The 14351-nt window shown below is 43.9% G+C and overlaps 1 protein-coding gene across 2 annotated transcripts in view; it reads right to left on the bottom strand.

Annotated features, from left to right (window-relative positions):
* The window catches only part of wdr18 (WD repeat domain 18), a 195476-nt gene extending 190124 nt beyond the window's left edge, over positions 1 to 5352 (bottom strand). Inside the window, exon 1 of one of the 2 annotated variants that reach the window (XM_078198090.1) lies at positions 5109 to 5352. In XM_078198090.1, the coding sequence (XP_078054216.1) occupies positions 5109 to 5321 (213 nt within the window). In that variant the 5' untranslated portion in view covers positions 5322 to 5352. The remainder of the gene's footprint in view (positions 1 to 5108) is intronic. The other variant, XM_078198091.1, reaches the window with a different exon arrangement.
* Positions 5353 to 14351: the final 8999 nt, after the last annotated feature.

Raw genomic sequence — 14351 nt, 5'->3', positions numbered from 1 at the left:
GTGTGGAATCTGCACATTCTCCCTGTGTCTGTGTGGGTTTCCTCCGGGTGCCCCAGTTTCTCCCACAGTCCGAAAGACCTGCTGGTTACTTGCATTGGCTATGCTAAATTCTCCCTCAGTGTCCCCGAACGAGCGTCGGCGTGTGGCGACGAGGGGATTTTCACAGTAACTTCATTGCAGTGTTAATGTAAACCTACTTGTGACACTAATAAATAAATATAGCCAGATGACCATCCATTATTCATTCTCAAATATCATTGGATAGATTTTAAATATTTGCTTTGTTGAAATCAAATGAGAGACAGTAGCAGTTCCAGGTGTGCTTTCAGGAGCAACACCTGGAGTTCACCATCACGAGGAGCTAGCCGATACTGTACCCAGTGACAACATGAACCCTCAAAACATTGAAATCCATTCACTATAGGTCACTTCCAACATGAAACATCAACCCATGATTTGGTTTCTCGTGCTGAATTTGGTTAATTACTTTGTGCTATGGTGGGGAGGCTTTCAGCAACATAGAAACTGTACACATGCAATTTCTTACATTTGTAAACATAGCCTTAAAAACAATGAAACTCATGCACCAGGATTGGTAGTTCCTATCCAAATGTTACTGTCCAGCCTGTGACAATAACATTAGCTGTCATATGAGTGCCATCAACAATAAACATTGTGTACCTAGGGATAAACATGTACAATCAGGCTGAACAGATGGAATGCTCCTGACTCCCTTTTCGGAGCATCCAGCAACTGTAGGGAAATATACCAAAGGAAACAGCTCCTTTGGAACTTGACCTGTGCATGTGCTCTCTTTCAAGTGGGCTACTAAAAGGGACAGCAGCTCAGGTTTTTCAGATAATGTCATTTAACGTCAGCTCTCCTTTAGCCATCTTCATAATATAAATGAGATAATCAACTAATAACGCTAAGCAAATTAGATGCTGGTGACCTTTCAAATGCAGCCCCCACAGAATAAACATGCTGCACACCAATTCCAAAGCCACATGATACCTATTTACCTTTCGGAATGATTACTAACTGAACTTAGATTATATCACCACTTACATTACACTGCTGTCAACAATATCCCAAGCTTGGTTGTGTAGAAGACACTGGGGATGTTTTAATAGACTGCTTATTGTTCACCAGAGTTTACTTCTTTCTCTACTCTTAACACAATCTCCGCAGTGCTGACTGACTCTTCTTTATATACACATTTGAATATAATTAACTAATCAATATCCAACACCTGTTCACCCCACTACCTTCAATCACTGGGTATTTAACATCCGTCAACAGAAGATGCCCCTCTTTTCTTTAAATTGATATATAGACAAAATTATTCGTAAGAAAAATACAAATTGAAAATACATGTTACATTATACAGTCAATCTAACATACTCCATATTCCCCGTCTTGAAAAAAAAAGATTACAACTTGAACATTTCCATGTTCCCAGGCTTCCTTATAACACAAGGTTCTTGAGGATACTCAACAATTTCTTTGCACAAGCAGATCTTTTGGTGAAACAATCTGACTTGTGCTGATCCATTTTATTTTTGGAACCTCCTTCCATTCCAACATCTCTCATATTAGCAAGAGCAATCCATAGAATCCTATAGTGCAGAGGGAGGTCATTCGGCTCATCGAGTCTGCATTGACCACAATCCCATCCAGCCCCCATCCCCATAACCTCATGCATTTACCCTAGCTAGTTCCCCTGACACTAAGGGGCAATTTAGCATGGCCCATCCACCTAACCTGCACATCTTTGGACTGTGGGAGGAAACCGGAGCACCCGGAGGAAACCCACACAGATGCAGGGAGAACGTGCAAACTCCACATAGACAGTGACCCGAGGCTGGAATCGAACCCGGGTCCCTGGCACTGAGAGGCAGCAGTGCTAACCACTGTGCCACCGTGCTGCCCCTGGTGCAATCCTCAAAGTGTTTTATGTAACATTATGTCAAATGGACATAGTCCCAAAGCGGTTATCTACATAGCATTCTATAGGCACGTTTTTCCCGGTTGCCCCTTAAATAGGAGTTTGTTTAAAACAGTCGATAAATAATAACCATATCTGTCACTTCTAGCAGTGTAAGTGTCTCTGCAGCTAAGAAGCCTTTCGCAACTTCTTTTGTTTTCTGTGATTCCCAAGCTAGTGACAACATTTATTGTTTCTTCCTACTAAAAATATGATAAATCCTATTGTACTCAAATAACCATTGGGAGGTTAGTGTGTGAGGCATCACTACATAGAAACATAGAAACTAGAAGCAGCAGTAGACCATTCGGCCCTTCAAGCCTGCTCCGCCATTCATTTTGATCATGGCTGATCATCGAATTCAATATCCTGATCCCCCTTCCCTTTATCCCCAAGAGTTATATCTAATTTTTTCTTGAAATCAGACGTTTTAGCCTCAACTACTTTCTGTGGTAGTGAATTCCACACATTCACCACGCTTTGCATGAATAAATTTCTTCTCACCTCAGTTCTAAAAGGTTTATCCCTTATCTTCAAACTATGACCCCGAGTTCTGGACTCCCCCACCATTGAGAACATTCTTTCTGAATCTACCCTGTCTAAACCTGTTAGACTTTTATAAGTTTCTATGAGATCCCCTCTCACTCTTCTAAACTCCAGTGACTATAATCCCAATCAATTTAGTCTGTCCTCATACGCCAGACCTGCCATCCCAGGAATCAGTCTGGTAAACCTTCGCTCTATAGCAAGGACATCTTCCTTAGATAAGGAAACCAAAACTGGACACAATACTCCAGGTGTGGCCTCATCAACAACCTATACAATTGCAGCAAAACATTTCTATTCCTGTACTCAAATCCTCTCGCTGTGAAGGCCAACATACCATTCTTTACTGCCTGCTGTACCTGAGCACTTACTTTCAGTGACTGATGCACGAGGACACCAAGGTCTCGCTGAGTATTCATTCTCTCAATTTACACCCATTCAAGTAATAATCTGTCTTCCTATTATTGCTACCAAAGTGGATACCCTCACATTTATCCACATTATACTGCATCTGCCATGCATATGCCCACACACAGTCTGTCCAAATCACACTGAAGCATCTCTGCATCCTCCTCTCAGTTCACATTCCCACCCAACTTTGTATCATCTGCAAATCATTAATATATGTGAACAGTTGGGGGGTCCCAGCACTGATCCCTGCAGAACCCCACTAGTCACTGCCTGCCGATCAGAAAAAGACTCATTTATGGCCAACTCTTTGCTTCCTATCTGTTAATCAGCTTTCTATCCATCTCAAAACATTAGCTGCAATCCCATGTGCAATCTGTTATGTGAGACCTTGTTGAAAACAACTAATTCCATCCCTTCTGGGTCACCCGGGTCGGGAAATCTGAGTGTACACTTTTCTAAATTTTAACTTCTTCAGTGTCGTATTTGCTTTTAGCAATCCACCAACAGTAGCATATTTCAGAATAGTGCTCAATTCTAATACATCATTGCAAGCATCTGGTATAGTTTGTGTGCATAACCAGCTTAATTGCCTAATTAAACTCTCAATCAATCTGCTTCTTCCTTGGTTGTACAGTCTTCCTTTTGAGAGGACCTGGCCCAATTTATCGGGATCCTATTGACATTCTGTTGGCAAGATTGTTGAGATAAGGTACTTCCCAACCTAGTCTGCCTAATGTCTAATCCCATATACTTAAATGTTCCAGAAGACCAACTTCCAAATTTTGAATTCCATTATAATTTTGCCTATCACATATCAGCAATACTGAAATTATATACTTTGGTTTGGGGAATCTGGGCACAAAGTTACCATACAGGTAAAGCATGCATAAAGGAAAGCGAATAATATTTCACCCTTTATCACAAAGGGACTGGAAACAAGAGTAAACTAGTCTTACTGAATTTATATTGCACCTTGGTGCAACCACATCTGGGGTACTACGCATACTTTTAGTCGCTTTACTCAAGGAAGGATATACTTGCTTAAAGGGATTGCAACAAAGATTTACCAGACTGATTCGAGTATATAAGAATTGTCCTATGAGGAGAGGTTGAGTAGACTAGGCCTAGTTTCTGAAGTTTAGAACAATGAGGTGATCTCATTGAAATATCAGATTTCGAGAGCTTGACAGGGTAGATACTGAGACCAATTTCCCTGGCTAAAGACCTCTTTTTAGGGCAAACCAAATAAACAAACTCAGATTAAGTCAGGACAAAGCAAAAGGGGCAGCTCCCCAAAAGGAGGGGGGAACAGCCCGAACAAAAATCAAAGTAGAAAGGAAACTTAAAAACATCAAATTAAAATGTGATTGTCAGGGTCAATAATGCACCCCAACCCCTGCGGTGCCCAACGGGCACAGAAGGCGTCAACCGTGCCCGTGGACACCGCATGCTCCCTCTCCAGGGACACCTGGCTGCGAACGTAGCCGCGGTAGAGGGGCAGACAGTCAGGATGGACGGCCCCCTCGATTGCCCGCTGCCTGGACCGGTAACCTAGGGCACAGGGTCACAATCAGAAAGAGATCAACCATTTAGGGCTGAGATGAGGAAAAATACATCTTCACCCAAACTCTTTGCAATTCGCCATGTCAGAGGGCTATGGCTGCTCAGTTATTGGTTATATACAAGACAGAAAATGCAAAATACTGTAGATGCTGGAATCTGAAACAAAAACAGAAAAATGCTGGAAAACCTCAGCAGGTCTGACAGCATCTGTGGAGAGCAGAGCCAACGTTTCGAGTCTAGATGATTCTTCGTCAGAGTTGATGAATTTTTAGATAATACGAGAATACACGGATATGGGGGTATGTGGGAAGGTGTAAATGAGTTAAAAGATTGGCCATGACAATCAGAGTAGGCTCAAGGCAAATGGCATACTACTGCTCCTAATTTTATGCAACTTCAGATAACTTTGCAAAACTGCGGGTGCTCCTGACTGGACCAGGTGTGTGTGGTGTCGGATGGAGTCTGGCTGGTCAGATCCGCAAGATGTCTCTGCGTACACTTAACCAGATCTCACGACAAGTTTCTGGATGGGAGGAGTACCGAGTCCTCCGAATCTCCAGCTGGGAGACAGCTCGTGTCCCCATCGCCGCCGGTCACTCACCTTCCTCTGCAGTTCCCACACGCTGATATAGTTCTTGCCGAGCTGCGCTCCCAGGAGGTACTCGCCAGCCAACATGCACAGGCCGCGAGCCGAGGTGTTACCGCCTCGGTAGCTGGTGAGGGTGGTCCCCGAGCGCGGCTCCCACACGTTGCAGTTCCACAGAGAGCCCCCGGCATCGCAGCTCAGCACTACCTCCAGTGCAGGCGCCGCCATCTTGCGAGGCTTCCCACAATTCCCGCCGACAACGAGCAGCGCGGCAAGAGGGGCCCAATAGTCACCATGGCAACAGCCTGGCCTGGATGGGGGTTAGAATCACACTGAAAACTCATCACAACACATGGAACTGTGCTTATTCTTCAGTAAGATATAACAAAACAGGTTATTTTTAAACAAAATTAGCAAAATAAATAACATTTTAATCAGAATTAGCTTTTTGAGCTACTCTCACCTTGAAAAGGATGATTTTGATTTGATTTATTATTATCACATGAATTAGTATACAGTGAAAAGTATTGTTTCTTGTGCACTATACAGATAAAACATACCATTCATAGAGAAGGAAAGGAGAGGGTGCAGAATGTACTGTTACAGTCATAGCGAGGGTGTGGAGAAAGATCAACTTAACACAAGGTAGGTCCATTCAAAAGTCTGATGGCAGCAGGGAAGAAGCTGTTCTTGAGTCGGTTGGTACGTGACCTCAGACTTTTGTATCTTTCCTGACAGAAGAAGGTGGAAGAGAGAATGTCCGGGGTGCGTGGGGTGCTTGATTATGCTGGCTGCTTTTCCACGGCAGCAGGAGGTGTAGACAAGAGTCAATGGATGGGAGGCTGGTTTGTGTGATGGACTGGGCCTTGTTCATGACCCTTTGTAGTTTCTTGTGGTTTTGGACAGAGCAGGAGCCATACCAATCTGTGATAGAATGCTTTCTATGGTGCATCTGTAAAAATTGATATGAGTCGTAGTGGACATGCCAAATTTCCATAGCCTTCTGAGAAGGCGGAGGCCTTGGGCTTTCTTATCTATTGCATCGGCGTGGAGCGTACAGGACAGATTGTTGGTGATCTAGACACTTACAAACTTGAAGCTCTCAACCATCTCCACTTCATCACTTTTAATATAGACAGGGGCATGTCCTCCACTACGCTTCCTGAAGTCAGTGACTACCTCCTTCATTTTGCTAACATTGAGGGAGAGATTGTCATCGCACCAGTTCACCAGACTGACAAGAGAGGTATAAAAATGTTTTAAAGTGTTATAGAAAACATTACTTCAAATACACTATGGCAGTAGATACTGGGCAAAATAAAACTGATGTTTAGCTTTCTTATATTGGTATGAATTTGGGTAGAATGGTGGCACAGTGGTTAGCACTGCTGCCTCACACTGCCAGGGACCTGGGTTCAATTCCTGGCTTGGGTCACTGTCTGTGGAGTCAGCACGTTCTCCACGTGTCTGCGTGGGTTTCCTCCGGGTGCTCCAGTTTCTTCCCACAGTCCAAAGGACATGCTGATTAGGTGCATTGGCCATGTTAAATTCTCCCTCAGTGTACCCGAACAGATGCTGGAGTGTGGCGGCTAGGGGATTTCACGGTAACTTCTTAGCAGTGTTAATGTAAGCCTACTTGTGACACTAATAAATAAACATATTGACTTCCAGGTAGAGTAGTAGATGTGAAAACTCATGAATATTTTGTGAAAAGGTTGGGGGTTGTAACGGGGGACCATTGACGATAAAGGGAAGGAGTTCAGATGGACCAAATGGACTTCCTCATCCACATATATAGCCAGAGCAACCAGTAGCCAAGACCTGGGTGAGATAGTAACATACTGATAATGTCACTGGACTAGTAATCTAGAGGCCCAGGCTAATGCTCAGTGGTTTAAATCCCACCATGGCAGCTGGTAGAATTTAAATTCAGTTACTAAATCTGGAATGAGAAAGCTAGTGTTGGTAATAGTCACCATGAGACCACTGTTGTAAAAATGCATCTGGTTCACTACTGCCTTTAAGGGAAGGAAATCTTGTCACATTGACTTCAATGTGGTTGACTCTTAATGCTCTCTGAAATGGCCCAGCAAGCCACTCAATTGTGCTAAATTGCTACAAAGCCTACAAAAAGGAATGAAACTGGACAGATCACCCAGCATCGACCTAGGTACCAGAAACGACAATGACAACAGCAAACCAAACCTTTGAGCCTGCAAAGTCATCCTGCTGGCTTGTGCCAAAACTCAGAGAGCTGTCCCACAGATTAGTCAAGCAGCAGTCTGAGCTGATCTGTAGCGTATGATTCTGTTAATATGACTATGTCCCAGACACCATCATCACCATCCCTGGTGATGGAGAGTTGGTAAGAAGTCTCACAACACCAGGTTAAAGTCCAACAGGTTTATTTGGTAGCAAATACCATAAGCTTTCGGAGCACTGCTCCGTCATCAGATGGAGTGGAAATGTGCTCTCAAACAGTGCAAACAGACAAAATCAAGTTGCAGAATACTGATTAGAATGCGAATCCTACAACCAGCCAGGTCTTAAAGGTACAGACAATGTGGGTGGAGGGAACATTAAACACAGGTTTAACATAACTTGGCATGGGTGTGGGAGCCAAGAGTCCACAATTAGAGAGGCATATCAAGGTACACAGAATTCTGGGAGAGACAGATAGCACCAGAGTAGGAAATAGTCAGTTATTGAGTGGATTCAGATTAAGGGGGGAAAGTAATAAAGTCTAAATTAGGGTTATTGTGCATGTATGTGAATATATGGAGTGTGGTAAATAAGATTGGTAAGTTGCAGGCAAAGATAACCACATGGAAATATGATAATTTGTCTATAAAGGAGTCCTGACTTAAAGCAGGGCAGGACTGGGCATTAAATATTCCTGGATACAGGGTGTTCAGGAAAGATAGGAAAGAATGAATAGGAGGAGGTGTGGCAGTATTGATTAAGGAGAACATTGCAGTGCTGGAAAGAGAGGATGTCCCAGAGGAGTCAAGGATTGAATTCATTTGGATAGAGCCAAGGAACAAAAAGATGCAATTACATTGTGTGGTGTATTCTATAGGCCACCAACTACTGAGAACGATGTAGAGGAACAAATCTGCAAAGAAGTTACAGAGAGGTGCAAGAATTATTGAGTTATAATAGCAGACTTTAATTATCTGAATATAGATTGGGATAATAATAGTGTTTTTGGCAGATGACATAAGAGTTCCTCAAGTGTATTCAGGAGAATTCTCTACAGCAGTATCTTTCCAGTCCAACAAGACAGGAGGCATTGCTAGACATGGTTCCTGGGAATGAGATGAGCCAAATGGATAAAGTGTAATTCGGAGAACATTTACAAGACATTAATCTTTGTTTCATAAGGTTTAGGTTTGCTATGGAAAGGACAAGGAGCAATCCAGAGTAAAAATAAAAATAATTAACTGGGGGAAACTACATACTGGGATTACTACATTCTCAATGTAGTATGAATGGATCTAGCCCAGGTAAATTGGAATCAAAAGGTTGGCGGACAAAACTGTAGCTGAACAATGGGCTGCCTTTAAAGAAGAGGTAGATCAGGGACAGTCAATTTACATTCCCAAAGAGGAAGGGTAGGGTAAACAAATCCAGAGCTCCCAAGATGACAAAAGAGATAGTGTGGTGATTGTCTTTTAAGGGTCAATCTGCAGAGTGTCACATAGCCTAGGGAACCAATCAGAGAGCAGGGTGGTGTGCATGTCTTTACCAAGGAAGAAGAGGCTTCACAGGTTGTGATGTATGAGGAGGTAGTTCAGATACTTATGGGTTTAAAATTGATAAGAACAAAGAACAGTACAGCACAGGAAACAGGCCCTTCGGCCCTCCAAGCCTGTGCCGCTCATTGGTCCAACTAGACCATTCATTTGTATCCCTCCATTCCCAGACTGCTCATGTGACTATCCAGGTAAGTCTTAAACGATGCCAGCGTGTCTGCCTCCACCACCCTACTTGGCAGCGCATTCCAGGCCCCCACCACTCTGTGTAAAAAATGTCCCTCTGATATCTGAGTTATACCTCGCCCCTCTCACCTTGAGCCCGTGACCCCTCGTGATCGTCACCTCCGACCTGGGAAAAAGCTTCACCTTATCTATACCCTTCATAATTTTGTACACCTCTATTCGGTCTCCCCTCATTCTCCATCTTTCCAGGGAGAACAAGCCCAGTTTACCCAATCTCTCCTCATAGCTAAGACCCTCCATACCAGGCAACATCCTGGTAAACCTTCTCTGCACTCTCTCTAAAGCCGCCACGTCCTTCTGGTAGTGCGGCAACCAGAACTGGATGCAGTACTCCAAATGTGGCCTAACCAGCGTTCTATACAGCTGCAACATCAGACTCCAGCTTTTTTACTCTATACCCCGTCCTATAAAGGCAAGCATATCATATGCCTTCTTCACCACCTTCTCCACCTGTGCTGCCACCTTCAAGGATTTGTGGACTTGCACACCTAGGCTCTGCCATTTATTGTATAACTCCCCCCTACATTAGTTCTTCCAAAATGCATCACTTCGCATTTATCTGGATTAAATTCCATCTGCCATTTCTCCGCCCAATTTTCCAGCCTATCTATATCCTGCTGTATTGTCCGACAATGTTCATCGCTATCTGCAAGTCCAGCCATCTTCGTGTCATCCGCAAACTTGCTGATAACACCAGTTACACCTTCTTCCAAATCATGTATATATATCACAAATAGCAGAGGTCCCAGTACAGAGCCCTGCGGAACACCACTGGTCACAGACCTCCAGCCGGAAAAAGACCCATCGACTGTTATCCTCTGTCTCCTGTGGCCAAGCCAGTTTTCTACCCATCTAGCCACCTCTCCTTGTATCCCATGAGCCTTAACCTTCTTAACCAACCTGCCATGAGGGACTTTGTCAAATGCCTTACTGAAATCCATATAGACGACATCCACGGCCCTTCCTTCGTCAACCGTTTTTGTCACTTCCTCAAAAAACTCCACCAAATTTGTAAGGCACGACCTCCCTCTTACAAAACCATGCTGTCTGTAACTAATGAGATTGTTCCGTTCTAAATGCACATAAGGAGGAAGCATGGTGTCACAGTGGTTAGCACTGCTGCCTCACAGCGCCAAAGATCCAGGTTCGATTCCTGGCAGCGTCTGCACATTCTCCCTGTATCTGCCTGGGTTTCCTCCGGGTACTCCGGTTTCCTCCCACAGTTCGAAAGACTTGCTGGCTAGGTGCATTGGCCGTGCTAAATTCTCCCTCAGTGTACTTGGAACAGGCACCGGAGTGTGGCGAATAGGAGATTTTCACAGAAACTTCATTGCAGTGTTAATATAAGCCTACTTATATGACGAACATGTTGGATTTTTATGAAGATGTGACTAGGGCGGTTGATAGAGGAGAACCGGTGGATGCGGTGTTTTTGGATTTCCAAAAGGCGTTTGATAAGGTGCCCCATAAAAGGCTGCTGAAGAAGATTAGGGCACACGGAGTTGGGGGTAGTGTGTTAAAGTGGATTGGGGACTGGCTATCCGACAGGAAGCAAAGAGTCGGAATAAATGGGTGTTTTTCCGGTTGGAGGAAGGTAACTAGTGGCGTGCCGCAGGGATCGGTACTCGGGCTGCAACTATTTACCATTTATATAGATGATCTGGAGGAGGGGACGGAGTGTAGGGTAACGAAGTTTGCAGACGACACAAAGATAAGTGGAAAAGTGAATCGTGTGGAGGACGGAGAAGATCTGCAGAGAGATTTGGACAGGCTGAGTGACTGGGCGAGGATATGGCAAATGGAGTATAACGTTGATAAATGCGAGGTTATACACTTTGGAGGAAATAATAACAAATGGGATTACTATCTCAATGGAAACAAATTAAAACATGCTACCGTGCAAAGGAACCTGGGGGTCCTTGTGCATGAGACGCAAAAGCCCAGTCTGCAGGTCCAACAGGTGATCAAGAAGGCACATGGGATGTTGGCCTATATCGCGAGGGGGATAGAATATAAAAGCAGGGATGTCTTGATGCACCTGTACAGGGCATTGGTGAGGCCGCAGCTGGAATACTGTGTGCAGTATTGGTCCCCTTATGTGAGGAAGGATATATTGGCATTGGAGGGAGTGCAGAGAAGGTTCACCAGGTTGATACCGGAGATGAGGGGTTTGGATTATGAGGAGAGGCTGAGGAGATTGGGTTTGTACTCGTTGGAGTTTAGAAGGATGAGGGGGGATCTTATGGAGACTTATAAGATAATGCGGGGGCTGGATAGGGTGGAGGCGGAGAGATTCTTTCCACTTAGTAAGGAAGTTAAAACTAGAGGATACAGCCTCAAAATAAAGGGGGGTCGGTTTAAGACAGAGTTGAGGAGGAACTTCTTCTCCCAGAGGGTGGTGAATCTCTGGAATTCTCTGCCCACTGAGGTGGTGGAGGCTACCTCGCTGAATATGTTTAAAGCGCGGATGGATGGATTCCTGATCGGTAAGGGAATTAAGGGTTATGGGGATCAGGCGGGTAAGTGGTACTGATCCACGTCAGATCAGCCATGATCTTATTGAATGGCGGGGCAGGCGCGAGGGGCTAGATGGCCTACTCCTGCTCCTATTTCTTATGTTCTTATGTTCTACTTGTGACACTAATAAATAAACTAGGCTGTCTGTACTTAAAATTTGAGAAGGCACCAGGACAAGTTGAGATGTATCCCAGGATACTGAAGGAAGTGAGAGCAGAAATTGCAGAGGGACTGGCCATATATTTTCCAATCTTTCTTGGACTCATGGAGTGGTGCAGAGAACTGGAGAATTACGAATATTACACCTTTGTTCAAAAAGGTTGTAAAGATAAGTCCAGCAACTACACACTAGTCAGTTTAACCTCAGTGGTTGGGAAGCTTCCAGAAATTATAATTCGGGACAAAATTACGAGTCACTTAGGCAAATGTAAGTTAATTAAGGAAAGCCAGCATGGATTTGTTGATGGAGAGTCGCGTTTCGCTAACTTGCCTGAGTTTTTATTAAAGTCACAAAAAGAAGGTAATGCTGTTGATGTACATGGATTTCACAAAGGCTTTTGATAAAATGCCGCACGACATACGTGTGATCAAAATCATGGAATAACTGTAGCAACATGGATACAAAATTTGCTGAGTGACAGGAAACAAGATTAGTGGTTCATGGTTTGTTGGATTGGAGTAACTTTCATAGAGTTCCACAGGGATCGGTGTTAGAATCCCTGCTCTTCCTGATATATCTGATCTAGACCTTGGTGGATAGGGCACAACAGATGATACAAAACTTGGAAGTATTGTGAACTATGAGTTGGATAAGGACATAGACAGGTGGCTGTAATGGGTGAACAAGTGGCCAATGAAATTTAATAGAGAAATTTGAAGTTATTAGTTTTGGTACAAAGAATGCAGGGAGAAAATAAAATAAAAGGTACAATTCTAAAGGAGATGCAGGAACAGGGTGGTATATGTGCATAAATAAATGCAGGTGGCAGGACAAGTTGAGAGGTTGGTTAATAAAGAATATAGTATCCTAGGCTTTATCAATAAGGTAAGAGTTTTAACAACACCAGGTTAAAGTCCAACAGGTTTATTTGGTAGCAAATGCCAAATGCCATGGCATTTGCTACCAAATAAACCTGTTGGACTTTAACCTGGTGTTGTTAAAACTCTTACTGTGTTTACCCCAGTCCAACGCCGGCATCTCCACATCATGACTTTATCAATAAGGACAAAGGATATTTTAAATTTATTTAGAACACTGGTTCTGCCTCAACATTTTTGAATTCATTCATGGGATGTGGGCATTGCTGGCTGGGCCAGCATTTATTGCACATCTCCAATTGCCCTTGAACTGAATGACTTGCTAGGCCATTTCAGGGAGCATTTGAGAGTCAACTACATTGCTGTGGATCTGGAACCACATTTAGTGGCAAAATCTCACGAACTGTCCTGTCTGGAGATAATACACATCTCTTTAACCTGTGCTTAAACCCTCTCTCCACTCACATTGTCTGTACCTTTAAGACTTGATTACCTGTAAAGACTCGCAATCCAACCATTATTTTGTAAATTGACTTTGTGTCTTTATATGCCCTGTTTGTGAACAGAACTCCCACTCACCTGATGAAGGGGCGGCGCTCCGAAAGCTTGTGGCTTGTGCGACCAAATAAACCTATTGGACTTTAACCTGGTGTTGTGAGACTTCTTACTGTGCCACGTTTAGGCCAGACCAGGTAATGACAGCAGATTTCCTTCCCTAAAGGACACGAGTGAACCAGATGCATTTTTACCCATCAGATTTGAATTCCAGATTTTTTTTATTGAATGTAAATTTCATCATCTGCCATGGCAAAATTTGAGCCTGTGTCCCCAGAGCATTACCCTGGATCACCGGATTACTAGTCCAGCAACAATACCAGTATACCACCACCTCCCCCAGAGGTGTTGCACCCAGTTCTGGGCACCACACTTTAGGAAAGATGTGATGGCATTAGAGAGGGTGCAGAAGAGGCTCATGAGAACAGCTTTAGGGATGAGAAACTTCAATTATGTGGATAGATTAAAGAAGTTATGGCACGGTGGCATAATAGTTAGCACTGCTGCGCCTCACAGCTCCAGGGACCTGGGTTTGATTCCTGGCTTGCATTACCCACGATTGTCTGTGTGGGTTTCCTCCGGGTGCTCCGGTTTCCTCCCACAGTCCAAAGATGTGCGGGTTAGGTGCATTGCCAATGCTAAATTGCCCCTTAGTGTCCCAGGATGCATAAATTAGAGGGATTAGGGGGTAAATATGTGGGATTATGGGAATAGGCCCTGGGTGCGATTGTTGTCGGTGTAGACTCGATGGGCCAAATGGCCTCCTTTTTCACTGTAGGGTTTCTATGACCTCTGTGACTAACGTGGGACTGTTCTACTTGGAGAAGAGGAGGTTGAAGAGATTTGATGGAGGTATTCAAAACAATGAGGAGTCTGGCCAGGGTAGACAGGGAGAAACTGATCATTGGTGGAAGGATCAAGAACCAAAGCGTACCAATGTAAGATAATTGGCAAAAAGAAGCAATGACTACATGAGGAACTTTTTCATGAAGCACTGATCTCACTCTACGGTCATGCCCTTCCCTAATGGAGATGTGTATGAGTATGTTGTCCATATGGCATCTTACTCCTTCCATGTCTTCTAGAATATTTCTGGACCAGATGCAATTTCAAATGTGTTAAAGCAACAACAACCAAGTGGCATTAT

This window comes from Mustelus asterias, chromosome 26 (assembly GCF_964213995.1).
Source record: "Mustelus asterias chromosome 26, sMusAst1.hap1.1, whole genome shotgun sequence".
NCBI lineage: Eukaryota > Metazoa > Chordata > Chondrichthyes > Carcharhiniformes > Triakidae > Mustelus > Mustelus asterias.
This window is presented reverse-complemented; position numbering and strand designations above follow the sequence as displayed.